Source organism: Magallana gigas, chromosome 1 (assembly GCF_963853765.1).
Source record: "Magallana gigas chromosome 1, xbMagGiga1.1, whole genome shotgun sequence".
Taxonomy (NCBI): Eukaryota; Metazoa; Mollusca; class Bivalvia; order Ostreida; family Ostreidae; genus Magallana; species Magallana gigas.
In genome coordinates, this window is record NC_088853.1 from 61,600,728 (window position 1) to 61,624,639 (window position 23,912).

General features: G+C 33.2%; 1 protein-coding gene and 2 long non-coding RNA genes across 3 annotated transcripts; 2 read left to right on the top strand and 1 right to left on the bottom strand.

The window, feature by feature from the left end:
- Positions 1–7,725: 7,725 nt before the first annotated feature.
- On the bottom strand, positions 7,726–10,824 carry LOC105349077 (uncharacterized). The gene is made up of 3 exons (XR_010712331.1): positions 10,352–10,824; positions 9,198–9,263; positions 7,726–7,922 (listed from the first exon to the last, which is right to left on the bottom strand). It is a non-coding gene; the product is annotated as an uncharacterized lncRNA (long non-coding RNA).
- A 6,177-nt stretch (positions 10,825–17,001) lies between these two features.
- On the top strand, positions 17,002–17,856 carry LOC105330488 (uncharacterized protein K02A2.6). Its single transcript, XM_011432199.3, has one exon. It carries the CDS (start codon positions 17,002–17,004, stop codon positions 17,854–17,856), a length of 855 nt encoding a protein of 284 aa, XP_011430501.3.
- A 2,733-nt stretch (positions 17,857–20,589) lies between these two features.
- Positions 20,590–23,177, top strand: LOC136274035 (uncharacterized). Its single transcript, XR_010712298.1, has 3 exons — positions 20,590–20,620; positions 22,350–22,454; positions 22,904–23,177. It is a non-coding gene; the product is annotated as an uncharacterized lncRNA (long non-coding RNA).
- The last annotated feature ends 735 nt before the right edge of the window (positions 23,178–23,912 follow it).

The following is a 23,912-nucleotide window of genomic DNA, read 5'->3' on the forward strand; positions in this document are numbered from 1 at the left end:
TTGGTTTTATAATTGTAATGTAGTTTCACTTTATGTCCTCATGATTATCAGGTAGGTTTTGTACAAGGTCAATACACTTACGACATATGCCTAAAATAAAAACAAATTTTTCAAAATGATTAAGTACAGATTATAACATACATACAATGATTATGTTAAATTTATGGAAATCCTACTTCTTTTCCCTGGAATTTTGTTATTTTATATAGTTGCAGTCAGTCAGCTGATTTGATAAGATACATTCCTAAGGTGGCTACATGGGATGCCTTGAAAATTGCATAGTTTTAATATAATATATTTACATTCCAAATATTTTTTGCATGTAAAGTGTGTGAAAAGACACTGCAGTTATAAGACCGCAACACACAGGGTACTCAAAGGTTAGAATGACTAGTTTTATTATGACGTCACAAACGTTGAACGCTGTTAAATGCAACGTCACAAGCGAGAATCAAAGTTCACGCTTGTGGCTGTTACAGTGGCTCTTCCATTAATTTGAACTTACCCTTAGGATAAAACAGAAATTTTGACGTATAAATCACATTTGCAGGCATGGCAAGAAGTTAAAAAAATTTAAATATAAGCATTAAATCATTATTTTTTTGAAAGATATAGTCTCATAGCTGCAGCGGTGTGTGCATACAAGTTTTCATAACGCGCTAGCGTGCGTTACTTAATTTGTATGCACACATGCACCGCTGCAGTTATGAGACTATATCTTTCAAAAAATAATGATTCAATGCCTAAGTATATAACTTTGCATGTTTAAGTCCACTAGTTTAATTTATAAATATTCGTAAAATATGCTGAATACTTTAAATTTCTAAAACATATTTCATATATTATTAACATGACAAAATGGTGTTAAAAATAAGCATAAATCAATCAATTATTTGAGTTGGAGATGGGGTATAAGCAATAACATTTGTTATAAATTTGAATCATATTCTCAGGAAGTAGATAATTGGCAACATGAAATACCACTGAATTTTAATTGTACAATTTATATATGTACCTGTTAGTAATATTAATATACAATAACAGTGAAGATCTTGTTAAAGAATGGCACCCTCCCCCCCCCCCTAAAAAAAACCCCCATAAATTTCTAAAGTCTGACTTAGTAAATAACTCTTATATATAAGCTTTTTATTATATTTTCATTGTCTCAAAAATATGTGCAAAAGCAAAATGAAATAGTATATTCATTATTATAACATGATACATGTACATACCTGAGCCAACTGGTACCAAAGTAGATAAGCTTGAGAAAACAAGTCTGCTCATTCGGAGAGAAAAACTACGGTATGGTTTAGCTTTCCCTTCGTGAACAGGATATTGACACTTGACTCTCTGCTGCCATGCTAGTCCTAGAGAGTCTCTATGAAATGGGCACACGGTGAATGAGCTAAGATCTGTGTCGAACAGTCCGCATCGAAATGCAATCAATTGCCCTTCACTTGTAATGTCGGCGCTGTTAATAGAAAACTGACGCAAATGGTTGAAAATGGGCCTGTTACAGTCACTCAACCTCCTCACTTCACAGTCACTTCGATATCTTGAAGATACGTTGCAGTCTGTTTTAACTACACTAGATATACAGGCGATCGAACACCTGCCGTCTGCCATTTGTTTACATCAGTAACACGAAAGAGTTTTCAAAGGGGAATAACTCTTACCTCAAAAACGGATTTTCAGAACTGTATTTTATACCGTTATATTTCATAAAATATAAATAAACACACCACTTTTTTTTATCATGGCCTAGGATTAGTATTCAAAGTAACTGTTTATTATATATATGGGATTGTAGCTAACAAGTAATAGGCGTCAAGTCGATGTAAATTTTTAACATTTTGTATACACCGTAATGGTGGAGCCTGATTCGTAAGCTTATAAAATAATAGTGATTAGAGAAATTCTATAGAAACTTACTTGATTTTAAAATTATCTAGTGTTATAATAATAATTTTTAAGCATGAAAAACACTTTAAATGTACATTTTGTGGCCATGGCTCATTTATTTTTAAACCACGGTACCTGATTCTTAGTGAGACCGGTACTTAAGTGTCACTGCCATTCATAAACTGTATTTCATTTTTAAGAATATTGAGCAATTTGTATAATTTTCACAATTAAGAAAATCTCAAGCATAGTGTAAAATTTTAAGGGATTTTCCTTTAATTTTCCAAACATATATAATTGCCATTAATTCAAAAAGTAGGTCATTGACCTACTTTTTTTAAAATAAAAAATAACTCTACAATAAAAGGTTTAAAACACACAATAGATGGTTTTTCATTATCATCAGTGGATTTTTTTTTTTCATTCTGAGTAAACGTCATCCTTAAAGTCATCCTTAAAATCATTACTACCTAGTATATAAAATAATTTGGCTGCATTTTTAAAAAAATGTATTTAACTTTGCTTTGAATAAAAGCAATGTATTTATCTGTTTGGTCATGTCAATAATCAAAATACAGAGGTGTGCAATTACAAAAATTGGCTACTAGCCCAGGGGCTACTGGCAGTAGTAAAGTTATTAGCCCAAAGTTAAAACTTACTAGCCCAACATTTTCTTCATATCAGTCGAATTAAAACTGTAAACAATGTCAAATAACTAATAATGCAAACAATATATATAGTTACTGTTATTTTATTTTTAATCAATTTGTTTTTCAGTAGTTTCTGTGGGACAGGTTCACTCATTATCATTTTGTGGCCACCCACATGTCTTTTGTGGCCATCTAACCAAAAAGCTATGCATTTATCTGGAGAAAAACTTTTCAGACTTGGACCTTCAATCATAATGAATAATTGTGCCTGTAAGTTAGCCTGTGTCAGTTTGCACCTTAATCTGCCTTTTAAAATTTTCATTTGAGAAAAAACCCTCTCACACTGTGCAGTGCTTGCACTCAGAGTTAACATAATTTTCACTAATTTTAAAATTGTTTCAACTCTAGAGGGACAGGTTGCAACAATATGACAATAAGCTTCATATAATTCTAAATTCTTTAGACTGTTCATAATTGTTTTGAAGGAAGGAAATTCATTCAAATTTTTTTCTCTTTCTTCAGCAGAGAATAAAGAAGAAAAATGGTCAGCAAGTGTTTCAATGTGTTCAATTCCATATGTGCTGAGTTCTTCTCTGTTAGTTGGCCATTTCATAAAGTCAAAAACTGTAAACTCCTTCAGAGGGCTCTCATTAAAGACATCAAATCTGTTTGAATAAAGATATATTGGGGTTAAATTAGATTCACAAATTCTTATAGCACTGACACCATGGTCACATTATTACATTATATATTTATAACCTGAAAATAACTCTGATCATACTTGATTTTATTCATATAGGTACTACATGTAGTAGCTCAAAACCATTTGATTTAATTTCATTTATGATTTAGATTTTTTGTGATTTCAGTTACATTTAGGATGCCAATTAAAAAATGCAACACAAACCTTTTTTCTATGTAATCTACAACACTGGAAATCATTTCTCTGGTTGTCACATCTACAGAAAAATCAACAGGGTTACAAATCCCAATAAGCTTTATGTCACCAAATTGTTTCTCATGAGGATCATATAACTCAAGAAATTCCTTCATGTTGGGTCCTGGGTGAGTTTTCAAAGCCAGAAGTTTCAAAAGGGAAGCCTCTACTTCAGGTGCTACCTCTACAACTAGCAGATTCTCAGTTTGGAAGAACTAAATAAAATTAAAACTCTTTTAGTTTTACTGTTTATCTAAGAAGTATTGATAATTCAAAGTATAACTCAATCTGAAAAAAAGATTTTTTTTTATCAGTTGTTTCAATTAGACAGTTACTTAAATGATTATGAAGTAAAATGACATTATCAATTAAGGTTACCATTGTGTATGCCCTATATTTAATAAAATTAACAACTTTTATAACATAGTTGCTATGACTTCTCAAAGGGTTTTAAAAATGCAAGGTTTGCGGCTTGAATATTAGAAATAATGAACTTTACCAGGCCGTTTACAAGTACTATTTCTACTTATTTTTAAAGAAAAACATTTAAGCTTATAAAATTCATATGTTTTAAAAATTAGCAAGATGCACACAGATTTAAAATAAATATTTTATACAGAAAATTGTTTTTAATCAACAAGATACAGAGGTTATCTATATAAGTATGTTAAAAATGTTATGCTTTAGAATTGAAAAAAAGAATGATGTATTTTGCCGGTGCAGTTATATGTACAACTGTAAAAACAATAGCAATATGGTTTTTCGAAAAGACACCGACCTTAGTTTTGTGTGAATGTTAAAAATGCAAAATGTTAGGTTTAAAAATGAGCAGTGGTTGATATCGCTAGATTATTTACATGTATTTCTCGCATTATCATGTATGTGAGATCGGTTTGTCCAGTGTGAGACAGCAGTGTCAGATGTTTCTGTCCTACACTGTGTATTATTGCACCGCGACCGGTACTACTTTTAAAACGTAAACAAATATCGTCTGCAGTCGTAAACAATAAATCATGGAGGGTGAAAATGCAAGTGTTAGATTCAAACCCGTTGAAACGCCAATTTTCATTGAGGCAAATTAATTAAAACTCGCATACAATAAGAAAAACACTGGGGCATTTGAACATTTTGCATGAGTATTTTGAATTGAAAGGGGAGACCAAAGAAATTTACAACATACCCCCTAATGAGCTTGACATCCTCTTTTAGTAGAGGCCCTCGTAACCATGTATTCAGTTTTTTTCTCACGTGTGGGAGTATAGAAGATTTTTTTAAGTTTTAAAACATTTTTACTATATGGCCATATTGGCCCCACCCTAAAGCCTGAAGCCCTGACCAGGAGTCATGGATTTCATAATTTAGGTTGAGGGCTTCATGGACATCATTATCAAGCATTTAGTTTTTAACAAATGTATATGATAGTAGGGAAGACGATTTTCTAAGATTTTATACATTTTTACTATTTGGCCATATTGGCCCCACCCTAGAGCCTGAAGCCCTGACCAAGGAGTCATGGATTTCACAGTTTAGGTTGAGGGCTTCATGGACATAATTATCAAGCATTTAGTTTTTAACAAATGTATATGATAGTAGAAAAGACGATTTTCTAAGATTTTATACTTTTTTACTATTTGGTCATATTGGCCCCACCCTAGAGCCTAAACCCCTGACCCAGGGTCATGTATTTCACAATTTAGTTTGAGGGCTTCATGGACATCATAACCATGTATTTAGTTTTTAACAAATATATATGTTAGTAGAGAAGAAGATTATCTAAGATTTTATACATTTTTACTATTTGGCCATATTGGCCCCACCCTAGAGCTTGAACCCCTGGCCCAGGGTCATGTATTTCACAATTTAGGTTGAGGACTTCATGGACATCATTATCAAGCATTTAGTTTTAAACAAATGTATATGATAGTAGAGAAGACGATTTTCTAAGATTTAATACATTTTTACCATTTGGCCATATTGGCTCACCCTAGAGCCTGACGCCCTGACCAAGGGGTCATGAATTTCACAATTAAGGTAGAGGGCTTCAAGGACATCATTATCATGCATTTAGCTTTTAAAAAATATAAATGGTAGTAGAGAAGAAGGTTTTCTAAGATTTAATACATTTTTACTTTATGGTCATATTGGCCCTACCCTAGAGCCTGAACCCCTGACCAAGGGGTCATAAATTTCACAATTTAGGTTGAGGGCTTCATGGACATCATAATCATGCATTTAGTTTTTAAAAAAATATATATAATATGCATAGTTAAGGAATCTACCCCACCACTCCAGCTCCAAACCGGGGACATAGAGAACCAAACTTAGCATCAAGAACATGATACTGAGATCAGGATGAGGATGAGTCGCATAGATCAGTCAGAAGAAGTAAACGGGTAAGTGAACCACCCAGTCATCTATCTGAATACCATTGTTACAGAGTATTAGATGACTGGAAAGAAAGAGTGTCTATGTTACACCAACTCATGGCAACTACCGAAAAAAAAGTATCAACATGTTTTTATTCAGTTGATTGCAAATATTATGAACAAGTAAATGTGTTTTAATTCTGTTCATGCATTTACTCCTAATGACGAGGACGTCATTTTTCAACAGGGGGAGTATGTGATAATGTGTTATTTTAATGGTTATAAACTGTAAATCAGAAATAAAATATTTTAATATCAGGTAAATAGCTGAAAATAAATAAAACAATTTAAAAGTTAACTTTACACTATACATGTAGTACATTTACATACTACTAATTTCACTAAGCATGATCTTACGAATTTATCATTAGAGTTATCTTTCTTAGCGTATTTTAATATTCATTAGGACTAGTTTTAGATAAGAACTAGTTTAGAGGTCAGTGACAGTCTATTGGTCATAACAAGAATTCTAGATTTCTATTGGTTATTCTAAGGGTCAAATTCCTAGAGAGGTCAGTTTGTTTTTAGATAATTTAATTTCAACTCTAGCATTCAAAGAGTGATGGTTGCATGTGGTTTACAAATATTTCTTACGTCATTTATATTTGGACACAAGAATGACCTCAGAAAGCCAAAGACATGTATTGCTGACCATATGTCTGTATTAGACTAAGTACGTATAATAGTTACCTGAGTCCACAGTTTGGGTGTTTGATTATATCATCATTAATCACTCAATTCCATGGCTGTGTGTGTGTGTTTTTCGATGATAAACCCACGGTTAGAAAGGCACATGCATTATTTTATTTTTTTATTTTTACAGAAGTGTGCAATCTATGATAAATATTTTCAGTTTTGAACGAATTTTGTCATAATGTATGCCCCCCCTTTACAATGGTGTAATTTTATCTAAGTTTTTGCATGAAAATTTGACCAATTCATATGACATTTTATTTGCTTTTTATTTTTTACAATGAGGCATATTTGTGCAAAGCATTAGGAAATTCTAATGGAAGGTTTTTAACCGGGTTTTCCAACGGAAAAATCCGGTTATTAAAATGGTGAAAATGGCGGGCGGGCGGCTGCCAAAAGGGTACCCTCATTGTACGGATAACTCCTCCTACAGTTTTCAAGATAGGAGGTTGTTCTTTTGCAGATCAATTGTACATATATCAGAGGTGTGTATATTGCTAGGATTATGATTTCCGATAATTTATCGAAAAAATACCAGCTTTTGAACTTAGTCATTTTTTGGCAAAATATTGCATATAGGGTACCCTCATTGTACGGATAACTCCTCCTACAGTTCTCAAGATAGGAAGTTGTTCTTTTGCAGATCAATTGTACATATATCAGAGGTGTGTATATTGCTAGGATTTTGATATATGATAATTTAGCGAAAAAACACCAGCTTTTGAACTTAGTCATTTTTTGGCAAAATATTGCATATAGGGTACCCTCATTGTATGGATAACTCCTCCTACAGTTCTCAAGATAGGAAGTTGTTCTTTTGCAGATCAATTGAACATATATCAGAGGTATGCATATTGCTAGGATTTTGATTTCTGATAATTTTTCGAAAAAATACCAGCTTTTGAACTTAGTCATTGCATATAGGGTACCCTCATTGTACGGATAACTCCTCCTACAGTTCTCAAGATAGGAAGTTGTTCTTTTGCAGATCAATTGTACATATATCAGAGGTGTGCATGTTGCTAGGATTTTGATTTCCGATAATTTAAGAAAAAAATACCAGCTTTTGAACTTAGTCATTTTTTGGCAAAATGTTGCATATACATGTAGGGTACTCCATTTGGGTATAGTCCACTAATGCATTTTCCATAGGCGGTAATGTTAACGTTATGGTTCATAACTCCGGTCCTAATTTTCGTTCAGCAACGAGGGACCTCTTGAATGAAAGCTCATCAAATTGTCTCTTTCCTGTTAAAATTTCGTGGTTTGAAGTCAGATTCGTTTTCCGGCAAAATGCGTCTGTATTGAAAAACTCTGGAAATGAAAGTAAAAGTAGGGAATTTCTCAGTTTTGGAAAGGGTGTACATCAAACAATTTCAATTCTTTTCTTCAAATGATAATTCAATTTTGACACTTGTTTTAAAAATTGCAAATCCTCTTTTCTGACATGTGTCAAGCATTCTGATCTAAAATGTCCCAATAAATGTATATACACTCTGCAAGTATAGGGACTATTTTGCTTAAAGGCACTTCTTTGTTGTCCTACCGATTCTAAAAATAGTTAGAGGGATATACCCAATATAAAACAGTCATTGTGGTTATTTACAATTCTTAGCTTATATATTCACTCTAGACACTATAAAGAACCATGATTCCAAATTTGGAAAAATTCAATACATAACTATGGATTTTGCAGCATTGATACACATGCATGAAATTTGAAGAAACAGTCCAGTCATAATTTACCTAAACAACATATAGCTCATTGGCACTCGATGCTCTTCAAATTGCATAAATTCAGGAAACTTTAATCTCAAGCATTAAAATACATGTAAAACATAAACATTCAATATTTTACCAAATTTATTTTGTTCATATTCTTATGAAAAAGCTCAATTATGTCTGATTTTATAAAATTGTTGTCGTAAAAATCATGAGTTTTTCTTTAGTTACAAAAAAGAATTGTTTTCAAACACCACAAAAAAGGTAAAATAGAAAAGTATAGGAATTTCCCTATCCATCAATGTATTACACGTAGGTATTGGTTTATAAATAATAAAGTTATATGACTCTATAATGTGAGGACCTCAATTCAGTTTTTGCTCCATTTTGATGCTAGCTTGAGATTGCCTCACCTATGACGTCATAATGACGTCATAGTGATGAGTTGTTTTTACTCATATAAGTGTAATATTTGCTGAACTTTTATTTAAGCCTAATTTCGGAACAAATGCACCATGACTTAACTCATTAAATATATGTCATAGGGAAAAGAAACTTGCTAATAAGGATGTTTTCTTTTACTGTTGTATATTGTTACCATGGTAACAAATTTAACAAAAATTATCAAAAGACATATCCTGTGGAATTAGAGAGTCTACATTTAACTAAAGTTCAAAATCCAGAAGAACAAGAAATACCCACAAAGTCTGTGAAATATGTATAATCAATATTTTGTAAAGTTTCCCAGTATCTATAATATTCTAAATTATCTGCATGTAAAATACTGGCCATGCATGGTATATAGTTTTTATAGGTTCCTTCTTTTAAACTTGGACGAGTGAAGTTACAAAAATAAATTTTACTTACATCAAGTGTGGCTCATTGTTGTGTTTTATTCTTTGAAGAAGACTTCCATTTGAATTTACATGTTATCTAAAATGAAATGTTTTGAATTAAATTCTACATTATCCAACACTATTCCCAACATTTGTAATTCCATATCAAAAGCAGCCATATGTTTTGAGAGAGAGAGAGAGAGAGAGAGAGAGAGAGAGACAGACAGAGAGACAGACAGAGAGACAGACAGAGAGAGACAGAGAGAATAAGAGAGAGGGGGAAAGATACAGAAAGAGAGAGACAGAGAGAATAAGAGAGAGGGGGAAAGATACAGAAAGAGAGAACAGATAGGCAACAATAACTACATCTTCATGCACAACACATCTATACAGCCTAAAGACCAACCCCCCCCCCCAATAACATTCAATATCAACCCCCACCCCAACATATTGATCTATTTTTTCAATAGTATAAATACCGGTACTAGTAAATATCTACTTAAAATGATTACTGATAATTTCATTCAATTTTGATTATGATAAACAAAGATAGATTTTGTGGATTAAGTACTAACCAACATGGTAGGCTTCTACATGTTAAAGAGTGCATACCTACATCTTCGGTACATAGTCATGTCACATGCATGACAAATTAATTTACTCCAATTTAATGCAAATCTATCATCATAAATATAGAATTGGAACCTACCGGACACTAATACAATTCCCTTACAATGCAAACTAATCTTAGATAGCTGGACACTGCTAGAATGAAGTATTTTTCCTCACCGGAAACTTTCTGCTTTTCTACTTTCACTTTTGCTCGCTTGAAATGATCGCACTAAAAACCCGAAAAGATATTTGGTCTCAAAATTTATAAAAATGTCTTCTAAACTCATATATAATTAGAAACACACCTACATTTTCATTTTTTTTATGTAAAAACTCAAAATAAATTACATTCAAGTTAAAATCACAATTTCTTTAATTTAAATTGGTTTTTTGAAAATCCCAGGGGGGGGGGGGGGTGTTGTGATGGATATTTTCTTGGAAAATATGCTATTTAAATGATTAAACTTGTTGAGCTTGTTGGAAATTTAGTATATTAACATAAATGAGAAGATATACAAAAGAAAAATGCACGTTTATCATAATAATTGCAAATAAACAAGAAATATGCCTTACCAGCATGGAGCTCAATATGGGTATAGTCCACTAATGCATTTTCCATAGGCGGTAATGTTAACGTTATGGTTCATAACTCCGGTCCTAATTTTCGTTCAGCAACGAGGGACCTCTTGAATGAAAGCTCATCAAATTGTCTCTTTCCTGTTAAAATTTCGTGGTTTGAAGTCAGATTCGTTTTCCGGCAAAATGCATCTGTATTGAAAAACTCTGGAAATGAAAGTAAAAGTAGGGAATTTCTCAGTTTTGGAAAGGGTGTACATCAAACAATTTCAATTCTTTTCTTCAAATGATAATTCAATTTTGACACTTGTTTTAAAAATTGCAAATCCTCTTTTCTGACATGTGTCAAGCATTCTGATCTAAAATGTCCCAATAAATGTATATACACTCTGCAAGTATAGGGACTATTTTGCTTAAAGGCACTTCTTTGTTGTCCTACCGATTCTAAAAATAGTTAGAGGGATATACCCATTTCACTGGATAAGGGTTGACATGGATTGTGGATACAGTTTACATAAAAGAAAACCCGGTTTGATGTCACATTGACAGCTTTCCACTTGTTTTTTAATTTACTAGAAAATTGAAACGGAGTGCACACACATACATACATACGAACACACACACGCACGGTAGCGATGTTATATCCCCTTAGATAAAAAAACATGCGTTGAAATTTGTACAATGCATGGGTAATTTGTGCCAATGGCTTGATAAACTCATCCTGTAATTCTTAGTTAAGAGTGACTCAATTATAAACGAGGGCGAGTGTATTTGCTTTTAAATATGCAATTTAATAATATTCCATGTTTTAAGTAATAATTAATAAACAATTTTGCACATCAATATGCAAATGTAAAATTTGTTAAAAACAATAATTTTTTTTAAAAAACCTCAATTTAACATAATGGCACCTGATGTTTTGCCTAGTTTTTGCAAATTAGTCATGTCTTTCATCTTATTTGAAAAAAAAAATCACATCACCATGAAAACTTATATACATTTATTTAAACTTAAGTAAAACAAAAGTGGCGTGTAATTACATAAACAAAGCCATACATATATTCTTATTGTGAAACTTACAAATTAATTCAAATACTGTAGCCAAACTATCAAATCTTTTTAAATACTTCTTTGAATAAATGTTAACATTCTTTATTTTGATGTTTCGACCATTCCTGCAGTAGCGTATTTTTACTTTAAAAAAATGCCCAAAATTCCAAATAAAAGAGAAAAAAATATGTAAAAAATCTTTGAAACCAGCCCACATCCCTACCAAAAATTAAGTTTGTTAAAAAAATTCCTAAAACCACCCCAACCCACTACAGAAATAAAAAAGTTTCCTGAAACCACCCCCTTCCCCAAAAAAGTTATGAAAATTATTTAATCTTTTTTCTTGTGTGTCATTGATCTTGTTACCCTTCTATTCAAGAACAAAAGGTTGACATTACAATTTGTTCTTCATAATATGGCTTAGAAGAAGCTGTTTGAACCGTCGAAACATCAAATCAAGTTACATTTGACAGACTTGATGTGCTACTTGAAAACGGTGAAGGTGTATGCAATGGCGTTGACATGTCTATACTTAAAGGTGGTGAAGGTGGGGTGTAAAAAGGGGATTCCTGCATAAACAGTATTGGTGAAGGTAATCTATGGATGGTGGTATGGCGTTTCCTTCTGATAACAATAAATGGGATGGTAAGGCAGATGGAACACGTAATGGACGTGACTGAAAAAAAATTTGGTTATTATAGTCTTGGTAATTGGTTCCAAATAAAATTTATTTTCTGATAATAATGCAATAGATGCATAATCATTACTATAAGATGAATCAGAAAAACTTTCATCCAAGTGAATATTATTTAATTCATAAGACTTTAAAATACAGATTTCTTTATAAACACCAGCCATATGTATAGCTCGTTGTCTTGTTTTAAACTGCTTTTTTTTTCAATAAATGATGAATTTATATACGACTATTGGAAGAAACAAAACAAGTAAAAATAAAAAGTAAAGGCAATTAAAATTCATATGATAAGTATTTGATTGCAAATTACCTAATATGAGTGTGGTGAAGCTAGGCGAAACATCACGTGGTGTTGAACCAGTAGGGGAAGGGTGGGTATAATTGCCTATTCTACCTGAAGACTGCATCCCCTCCTCTACTGGTGTCGTGGCCTCCTCCTCGCGGCCTGGGTTGTGATGACGGCCCCCGGTGGTCTCCACATCGGCCTCCTCCTGGGCGCTGCTCTTCCCTGTGGTGGTGGTGCCGGTCTTACCTAGGGTGGTCCTGGTCTCTCCTGCCGTAGAGGTGACATCCTGAAGGGGGAAGGTGGGGGTGACAAACTCTCCAGAGGGGGGTGGGCTCGGTGGAGGGAGATGGACTACGATCATCCCCTCCGGAGGTGTTGGTGGTAAAGGCTGTCTGGGTGGACGGCGGCATTGGCCTCACTATTGCTACTCGTCGGTTCTTCAAAACAAAACAATTATACATGTTTAAATTGTATTTTTTAATATCTTGCAGTTGTAAGTGAAATTGTGTTTGTAATCGTTGAAATCTAATTATTCTGACACAGTGCATGAAAATCATGGTGCGAGTGTTTTATAGAAATATGGCCCCTACGTGCACCATCTTGTTACCAAAAAATCGATGATAAAATTCGAATGGTAATTCGGTTTGAAAAATATGTAGGTATTTTCATGACAAAACACACAAAGGTATTCTCTTTTTTATATGTCAACTTTCTTATGTTTAATTCTTTTCCCTCTTTTTTTGGATGCAATGCATCAACTAAAAAATTGTGACCTCATGCTCCGTAAATTAAATCGCGGGATATGGCACTTTGACAGGTAACCATCGTCTGCAATCCGATCTCTTTGTGGGAATATAAGTGGACCGTGAGCTAAGTACATCTAACACCTTTCACAATCTAACAAGTATGTTCTTGCCATCAAACCTTTACTAATTAACACTAATTCTAACAATTTCCAGGTTACATATGATAGGAAGTTATTTTAAACAGGTTAACTGAACGTATGATTGTATTATAAAAATTCTCACCATGTTGTGGCATCTTCTTCCTATCCAGCGTCCTCCTTCAAAACCACTTCATGCTCATAACTGTGCTTTACAGTCACTGGCTCAAGTGGTAGCAAAACTACAAAATGGTTTAGTTTCCATAGGTTTTCGGGTATGGAATTACTGTTAATAGAGGGAATAATACACACCTTTTCCCATGTTCTACCTGTATCAGCCCTCGACCCTCTGGCTGATATTGGTGTCTCGGCCTGATACAGGATAGAATATGGAAAAAAGTATGATACGATTTCTTACCTACTTCTGGTAATTTAACATAATGAAGACATGTTCAGTGCGCAAGTTCAATGAAGATGTAATGATGTGTGAATTATGCCAGACGTTGTGCGTGGTTAAGAATGATGCCTTAAATGTCTACCTAAATCTTATTTATTATTTTTTTAACCCACAATCCACGAAAATTTACCCCCACGGATTTAGATGATTCCACATTAAACAGAATTTGCAGGAATGCACAATAATTTTTTTGCCAGGGCGGCTAACAACGGGCAATTTTCTATTTGTACTAGACTATGGCCACATTTCGCCAAACATATAAATTGTAAGTCTGCATATGCTACTGTCCTGACTAATCCTGATGTAAGCACTTGTACTCTTTTTCAGAGCATCTGATATGAACGAAAAAGTACATTGCGAGTTGACAACTACTTCGAATGTTTTTAATCAAGCCACGTTGAGACAGGGTATGATATTTGTCTAATGTTTAAACAGGTCGAGACCACTAGATTTTGTGACGTCGGCATAAATTTGCATACAAAATTAGCTTCTTGTTTTTTTTGTGCGTTTCCATTTGTTTGTGGAAAACCAATCAGGTGAATGAGTTGCAAGGCATTGTAGTCTACTACAAGTTTCAATGTATACAAAGCTATATGTACCATTTTAATTGTTCTTTAAAAACTTATTTTCAATTATTTTTCAGATTTAATGAAATAAATATAATAAATCATGTATGATCTTTCATTTCTATGGGCACATTTGAAAAGTTTTGCATATGAGGCCTTATTTAACCTTTTCAAATACCCCATTGTCAAAGTTCAAAAGAGAGGTACGACCTATAATATTAGAAGCAGTGAGAACGTTTTTCACGTGATGCCCCAGGTTTCGGACAACATTAGTAGAATTTTGCAATTTTCTCCAGGGACACTCATCAGAATGCTTAGTGTACAAAATACTACATGATCCATAACTTCACACAATTCTAAAATTCCGCAATTCTTTGCTAATTGTTTGTCACTTATACTTCCTCCCCAAAGGTCTGAAACGAATGTTCACAGGATGAATCTCTGCCATTCAGTCAATTGAAAGGTGACTGAAATGTGACTGAATGGCATAGCTGTGCCATTCAGTCACCTTTCCAGACCATTCAGTTGACTGAATGGCAGAACTTCTTCCTGTGGTTGTAACACCTGCTGGGCTGCTGCCTATTAGTCCCGTAAATGGCATGTGGGATTTATAATCACTATACAGTAATGACTTGTTAGCAAGATAACTATGTGTTTGCACAAAAACTTTAGTACAGTCTAATATGACTCTACAGTTACTAAATCTTTACTTAAATGAACTTGGCATGGTGGCATATATTGTTTCTTTCAATCCATATATTATAAATATTGCTGCAAGTTTAAACACTAACATTAAACCTAAATCTAAATCTTCTAGGAGTAATTCCAGACGTAGTCTATTGAGAAGTAGACAAAACTCGTCAAAAATCCTAAGTCTTCTTGGTCCTTGATTTGATGATGAAATTCCTACACGTCTTGTACTTTCGAGTGCATTATCCTCTTTCTCGTCAAACACAGCATAAAATGTCTCTTTGTCAGGAATACCTACATGTGTATGTGGATAAAAAATTTAAGGAATACCTACATGTGTATGTGGATAAAAAATTTAAGGAATACCTACATGTGTATGTGAATAAAAAAATTAAGTCATCCTGTTCAACATCTCAAAGGTGAACACAGGTCTAGAATGAAAAGCTTTCCATCAGGCTGTGTTTCTGCAGAGGAGGAAACACACTTTTTCGTGGCCATGCTGTTTTAAAAGGATTCATCAGTCTTTTTGACATAATAGTTTGAGTTTCCGTTTATTTGGATTTCATTAGCACATGGTGTCCAGTCTTTATGATAATCGTGCATATTTAGGGAATCCTTTAATGGGTCATCTGAAATTTAAATTATATGTACTGTATATCAGTAAATCAGGGGATTTGAACTCATGACTTGCAGGTTCATATTTATCAGTATGACCCATAGCGCTACACTGTTGGGTAAAACTTTCAGAAAAGAAAATTTATTATTTTACGCATGCAATTATATTATTTTTCTGATAAAAATTGCATAACAATATGCAGCTGTTCCATATCATTTTGTATTACATTATACAAATCTGTAGCAAAGTTTTAAGTTTCTTTTTATATTTCTATCAGTTATAATAAGTAATAGTTAAAATTTATTAAGAACCTGTTTGTTAAAAGCTATCCGGGTTATCCTCGCTCTCAGGAAGCTGATTGTCCTCCACACCTGGCTCATGACAAAAAGACAGCTTGGGCATTTGTGGTTGAGGGTGCCTAGATTGCAAAACAATGTTTACTTTACTAATTCAAATCCTAGCTCTATCGCTGACCCCCCCTCCCCCAAACACATTAATTAACATACACAAAAACACACAAACCTGGCAATGATAGTTACTAGATAAGATACATTCAAAACATAATGACAAACTTTTGAACATAATTGAGGAATATTGCTAAATGATTGAGGCATAACGACTCCCAACATTATCATTCTAACAATGAACTGAAAATCAACTATTAGATTCGTTATCTTGCAAAATCTGTCAGATCTACCCTCCCCCCATCAAACCTGTTTTATCGTTTATACTACCATTCACTAAACGAGAAGAACACACGTACTAATTCTTCGAGCAGGTGCATGAAGTCCTTGCGTAGTAACATAGCTCGCTGTAGCCATATTCTCCGTTTATCTGCATCGCTTGAAATCTGTGGACACTGACGACCTGTCCCTCTACAGTTTTCCCTCTATAATTACTACATATGAAGCAATACTTTCTTGAACGGTATCCCGAAACAGAGCTCTTCATTTGTACATCCATTGTGACAGTTTAACAATTTATACATTTAACAACACTTCTAATATAAACTTATGGCTCGTAAGTCTCAACTTCTCTTCATGACGACCATTGTGTTTTTTCCATGAAAACTTCTTTCAGGAAAGTCCTTTTTCTCTGTTTTGAGATTGTTCGTTGTTTTTTTTTCAAATCGGCTCGTACTTCAACTCGTCGAAGATACTGACACTGAACATCTTCCATCCCCATCAAAGCTTTCAACAACTGAAATATTATAGCGAATAAAATTGAAGCTTTAAATAGGGGTTAACTCCAGAAAAGTGTGTACGTAATGTTTTGACTGCCGCTCTTGACTTAAATGAGAGAGAGAGAGAGTTAAATGAGTAAATTAAAAGTGGTGCCGATGAAGAAATAATCGTTAGTTATAAACTTGCAAACAAATTCATTAAGGTCTTAATAAAAAGATTACATGTATATCCTACACAAAAATAAGGATTACTTGATCACAGTAGACTACTACTTGGACTACTTTGAAGTGGACCGTCTACATAGTAAAACCGGTAGTTCCACAATCAGCAAACTGAAAGCTCACCTTGCAAGACACGGAATACCTGATACTCATGTCTCCGACAACGGGCCACCTTTTAATGGTCAGGAATTTGCTGAATTCTCAAGAGCGTACGAATTCAACCTCGTAACTTCTTCGCCAAATTGTGCGCAGTCCAATGGGAAAGCGGAGAATGCTGTAAAGGTCATAAAACGCCTAATAAACAAGAGTGTTGCTGATCAGAAGGATCCATACCTAGCATTATTAGACCTTAGAAACACACCCAGCCAGGATATTGGATATTCTGCAGTACAGAGGATTTTTGGAAGGAGAACAAAAACTTTATTACCTGTATCAGAAGACATGCTTAAGCCACGGTATGCTTACAAGGTCAAAGAACAACTCCATTATAGAAAGGGGAAAGAAACGCACTATTACAAGAAAGGAGCCAAAGAACTGCCAACGTTACAAGAAGGAGATATAGTTCCTGTAAGGCCAAAGGGAAATGAGAAATCTTGGAAGAAAGCTATGGTAGAAGGACAGGTAGACATTCGCTCATATAACATCAGGACAGATGATGGACGAGAATACCGCCGAAACAGACGACATTTGAGGACAAGCAAGGAACATTTCGCTGGAGAGTTGTCTCCGTCACCAAAAATAGAGAGTAACTCGGAAACTTATCCAAACACTAGCCCATCAAGAGTGACAGAATCAGGGGTGTTGCTAAAACGCGGAACGGAAAACGGAACGGAAAATATCATATCACGTTTTTAGTTTTAAAAGAGTATAGACTGGCCGAAACGATTAACTGTGTATCATTTATTCATATCTAAGGAATTATTATTAAAATGTGGCTGTCTTATCGATATTCTTATGAATGTTTATCAAATATAGCATTGCCTTCAATTGGCTTTAGTTGAGTACGTAACGGAAAAAAATCAAATGTACACAAATTGTAAAATATTAAAAGAATAATCAGCTATAGCTTTTTACTTATATTTCTTATTTGGCATAGCTGGCACAACAGCGTAACGCAGTTAGTGTACAAATTATGAAAATCTTTATATTTCCAACATGATGTTTATACTTACTTCAACATTGAATTTTTGGTGTTCTATACGATTGTAAATCATATAGACGATACAGTATCATTGAGATAAAATAAATGTTTGACTGACGACATTCACGATAAGTCTTGCTGCATAATCTTTTTGCCAATATGTCCTACTATTGTAAATACCAGTTTACCAAAAAATAAATAGCTTAATTTTATTGGACGAATAACGTTGTGGATTTCATGTTATATTTTATTTTTTCTCTAATATCGGCGTTCGTTGTCTACATCTTCTACTATTTATAATACCCGGTACTTAGTGAAACTAGTATTTTTAGTAATGTAATTTTGTTTACGTTTGCATTACTTGCCAGTTGTTCATTCCTACAGTTATAAATATTTACATATGATCTGAATAGAAAGCTCTAGACGTTGCCTGATTTGACTTTTTGATTACAAATTGGGACTATAGTCTGTCGACTCCAAAATGTTTATGCAGCACATTTTAACGATTAAAAAAAATAGACCTACCTGTAATTAGATGAAACGGGAAATATGTTCAGTGCATGTTCTGTTAATTTTGAGGAAATAATTATTCCTTAAATAAATAACCTCATATTGATATTCTTTCAATTCTTTTTTTTAAAAATTACATTAAATATATCGTTTTAGTATGCTTAACAAATTTATGAAGTAAACAACCTTAGATAAGATTTTCCGTTTTCCGTTCCGTTTTCCGTTCCGCGTTTTAGCAACACCCCAGAATCAGGACCCGAAAACCCAAGAACAACTAACCATGACCCTGCAACAACGTCTCCCGTGAAGCCTAACAGACCTGTTGATGAGCCAGATACCGCTCTCAACAAACCTTCGCATACTCATCAAGCTGATCCAGCTGTTGTTGTAACCAGAAGTGGTTGGGTAGTGAAACCACCAAAGCGTCTGCAAGAGTGAAATGTATGATTTGTGTTAGGTCCACAGATAGTGAAGAAGGGCATAATAACCCCTTGTCTGTGTGTTACCAGGTGAAGCCTGGTTCATTACATGTTACGTAGTTTCATGTTGTGTTTCATGTTTGATTCCTAGTCAATTTCTAGTCAGTTAATGTTATATTTATAGGAGTGCTAAATTGTATTACCTACATTCTACCAATGCCATTATTGAACGAAAGTGACTTCATTCATTGACATTGAAATTAACCTTGTGGTGAACTTTTTATAAATTTTATCTTAGGAAGGGGGAAGTAACAATATATGTTAATGATATAAGAAGTATTTCATGTACGACTTAATGATAAGATGGAAAGCCTCGTCTTGAAATAAATTAGAAAGTACTCCACACGTGTGTTCCATGACTTCCTCAGTTCCTGAACTTGTCCATATCATATAATGACACATGTATTATGTATTTTATTGCATCACAGAATATGTAGTAAAACAGGTATTTATGATTTTTACAGGGTACGTTTTCTCCAGGTACATTCTCTGTTGGAGAAAACCTACCATAGGAAGTTGGTATGATTTCTCCTGGGTATGTTTTCTGTAGGGTATGTTTTCTCCAACATTCAAATAAAGCTATGTAGGTAATTAAAGTTCCCTAGCAATATCTAGTGATTGTGCTGGATCTGGTATTATAAGCATTGATTGTAATTTTATTATGACCTCTTTTTATATACAATTCGTTATATATTTTTTATAGACTCATGTTTTGCATTGAATGTGAGGCGGTTTTAGGCCCCACAAACAAGTTTTGTGATTCATGTGGCGCCCCTGTCTGTGTCAAAAGGAAAGGTAATTATGATAGTGTAGTATTACAATCAAGTTAATACTATGTTGCATTATACTGTAAGTTAATGAGAAATAAAGTACATATTAAATAATATACTAGTCTTGTATATAACCCACTTTGTAATTTATTGTTCATGTATATTGCAGAAACAACAGAACCTGACACAGCCCGACCAGGACCATCAGAATGTAAGTTTTATATTAAACATAACTAAAACTATATATCAGTTTTAATATATATTGTCAAAGACATACTGCAAATGTACACGAGATACAAAAGTACAATGTGCTAAAATACTAATTCTAAATACATATATGCATAGCCTTGTAAATATTTTAAAATTGGTGACCCTATAATAATTTTCAAAGTACGTGTATGAATGGCTTACCTATAGATATTTTGATATGCTAATTTGTTTTAAATTAATGCAGCTTTTGATGTGTCAGGAAAAGGATGCTTCTCGCCAAATGGTAAGTACAGATGATATCGGTGTATGATTTAAAATTTAGATAGTCTTTTCTTGGAAGAATAATTATTCAGAAATTGTATTTTTTATGACAGCACATTTTAAATAAATATATTTTACTTGTAGAAAGAGAAGAAATTTACTTAAATTATATATTTTGTAAGCAGGTATAATCTATCATGAATATCCTTCTTCTTTAGGAAATCCATCGTTGCGTAAGAAGAGGGAAGGTACAGAAAATTAAATGTTATTGGTGAATTAGGAGATAGAAGACACATTATGATGCCAGTGTTGAATGTTCATAAACCATGCAAATTTTTATTAAAGAAAATCTGAAGACATAAAGAGTACATTTTTATACCCCCGCAAACGAAGTTTAGGGGGGTATATTGGTTTCACCCTGTCCGTCTGTCCGTCTGTCTGTAGACGCAACTTTGTCCCCCCTATAGAATTTTTTAATACTGCATGGAACAGTTTGAAAATTTGTACATATGTTGAACACCATCTGAAGATGTGCACCTGCAATTTTTTTTAAGATCAGACAAGATTTAATGATTTTATGACAGTTTTCATTTTCCTTATTCTATATATTGTACACTAACGTTGAAAAGTAAGGGAGGTAATCCTTACAGATTTTATTAATTAATTAATAGAAAACACTCTAAAATATATTTATATAAATACATCCAGATGGAGTTTTTTGTCTTTATGTCTTAATTAATAAAAAAAAATTATTTTTTATAAGTATTCTATCAACTGACAATGCAAAGTTTTTGTTTGTCAATGATAAATTCTTAGGAGCTAATGAGAACATCAAAGACAAGTGTGGCTGAATTCATTTGTCCCAAGGGAGCCATTATCTGAGCCATGGCTCAGATGGAGCATGTGTTTAGGGGAAATTGATAATCTGTAAAATGGGTGATGGTTTTGGGGCTATTTTAAAACTGTTTCATGTAAACCAAAAGGTCTATCATTATAAGGAAATAAATAATATAATTATTAATAAAGAAGTTAAACTATTTTTAGAGGTTGTTGAAATTTATTTGTCAAGTAATTTGATGAAGTGACCCTATTGGGCATTAATTTAAATGAAATTCAAAATTACTGATATGATTGTAGTGTTTTGGCAATTTTAAAATTGTTTGTAATATTTAATTTTCTTTTTTACATATTTTTACATAGTATGGTAATTATGGTAATGTTTTGGGAGTTTATTAAATTTAACAAACTCATCAAAGAAAATCATAGTCCTATGGGATCAATTTTCTGATATGGAGTTCAATTGTGCCATAGGAGAAAGTGAGGAAAATTTGAAACAACTAATTGCATCTGTCAAGACTCTTATTAGAAAGATATTGAAAGTTTTATCAACAGAAGAGCATTGCTTGGCTACCGGTATTTCTATTCACTGCAAAGGGAGGGGTTATTGTTATTTTGTTGGTTTTTCCTTAAATCAATTAAATTAAAAAAATATATCATCAAAAACATACATTTGTAAATGTATTGCTGTTATAGATATGTTTTTACAGTGAAATTCTGACAATTTTGATTTTAATTTTTCTTTGTTAACTTTTTTTTTTTTTTTTACAATTCTAGAATTTTTTTTTTTTATGTGTTCCAAACCTTAATTATTATTCAATTCAATTATTTGTCCCATTTGAAATTAGCCTAGCGGGGGTATTAGTCCCATTAGGACAGTTCTAGTTAATAATTAAAATTTTTGTAAAAAAAACTATGTAGATGCTAAGTTTAGATTCTTGACTTCAGTTTACATCTTAAGCTCACCTGAACCGAAGGTTCAAGTCAGCTTTTCTGTTCACCTGTTGTCCATCAGTTATTTATTCGTCAGTATGTAAACTTTCCATTTTTTTTCATCTTCTCATGGTGTCCTCAACCTAATTCGTTCTATGGTTAATCAAAGATGCATTAAAGGGCAATATTCTATTTTTTCTTCTTTAGAGGTTCAGTCCAAACTTGACTTTTTTGAAGTCCAAGTTTTTAGAAAGTAAAAAGAAGATGTCCAGCCGAAGATTGCGCAAAGTAAATAAATCTTCAGAGTTGGAGGTAAGAATTTAGGCACCATTGAATGCAACTGAAATGTGTGTAATTATTTATGAACTATTTGTCTTTGTGTGATCAGATATTTTAATAGGCTATCAGTACTGTATGTAAGAAACGAAATATGTTTAAAGGTGTAACACTGGTCCTCCAGGCCAATGATGTATATTTATCTTCAGGTCAATTTTGATATGTACCGGTACTTGATCAGAGCTGAACCCCAATTTTTGGAAATCTTACTCTTCCATGGAACATTTTTGCAAAGGCTGGATTAAATATAAATTGTGCTGATTCATGCATAAAGGCCTCTATTTTTAACTATTTAGTAATCATAGCATATTTTATTTTACATGTATACTGTGCATGATTGTTTTATGAAAAGGGATATTTTATTTATTTTTAATTACCTGCTAATTGAAATGCATTAACTACTAATCTTTTAATTGCATTAACAGATTTTGGAAGTCCGTTTCTTAGACAACAAAGGAAAGAGGTTGCAGAGAGTGCTAAATGGAAGTTCATCATTATTTCTAGAAGTTGAATCATCCAGTGCAGTACCTGATTGGATGGATCTTGTGAGTGCAAAGTTTAAAACAACGATGCCCATGGAAGCAATGCTATTTAAACAGCACAAGTTTATCAAAATGGAAGAAAAGACATGCCTAGAAGATTTAAAAAGTTTTTCAAAGGGAAAGAGGAAGCATTTTGTTTTTTTGTGCAAGTGCAAGCCTGTAAGTAATTTGTAATTGATTAGAACAATGTGTTAAATGTATATGGGTGGGTGTGTTATGATATATAATTTTGCAGTGTGTGATATTACATATGATACTTTAGGGGTTTTGCGGCTATGTTAAGGCTGCCCGATTAATTTCACAACGATATGTAGAAAGTCACTTGTCTGTACTTCATAAGATATGACGTCATAGTTAACTTTGACGTCACGATCTGCATTCCTTTCGATCGTTCTTAGGGAATGTATCGTAACGTAATAAGTGATATTCATTGTGCATAATAAAACCGCTGCATTCGTTTACATAGACACTGTTGTAAATACTAGTGATACTAAATTCAATATCACCGATATGGAGTATAAAAAATCAACAGTTTTAAAGCTTCGTAAAAGGTAAATAACTATTCATAAACTAAATGTTTTGAAACTCCCCCTCTTACGTGAAATCTAATGAATGGTAATATGTATATGCATATAACAAACGGCTTGGGGCAAGTGAAAGATAAAAACAATTTTAGTTTATTTTACGTGAAATCGGGAGAGAAAATAAGTACCAATGTGAATCTTGCTGGGGGAAACCTACAGATTTTCCCTGATTTTGTGTAAATCGAGCCTAAAGGTAAAAATGTGCCTAATTTCGATGGCGGTGCGAAATGTTTTGACAATTTCAAATAAACGAAATATTTATATGAACCCCCAGCAAGAACTGCAAAATGCATTACTTATCGAAGGAT

Bases quoted from the DNA above. Each gene is read 5' to 3' on its own strand.
- LOC105330488 (XM_011432199.3), top strand. From the start codon at position 17,002: ATGTATATCCTACACAAAAATAAGGATTACTTGATCACAGTAGACTAC.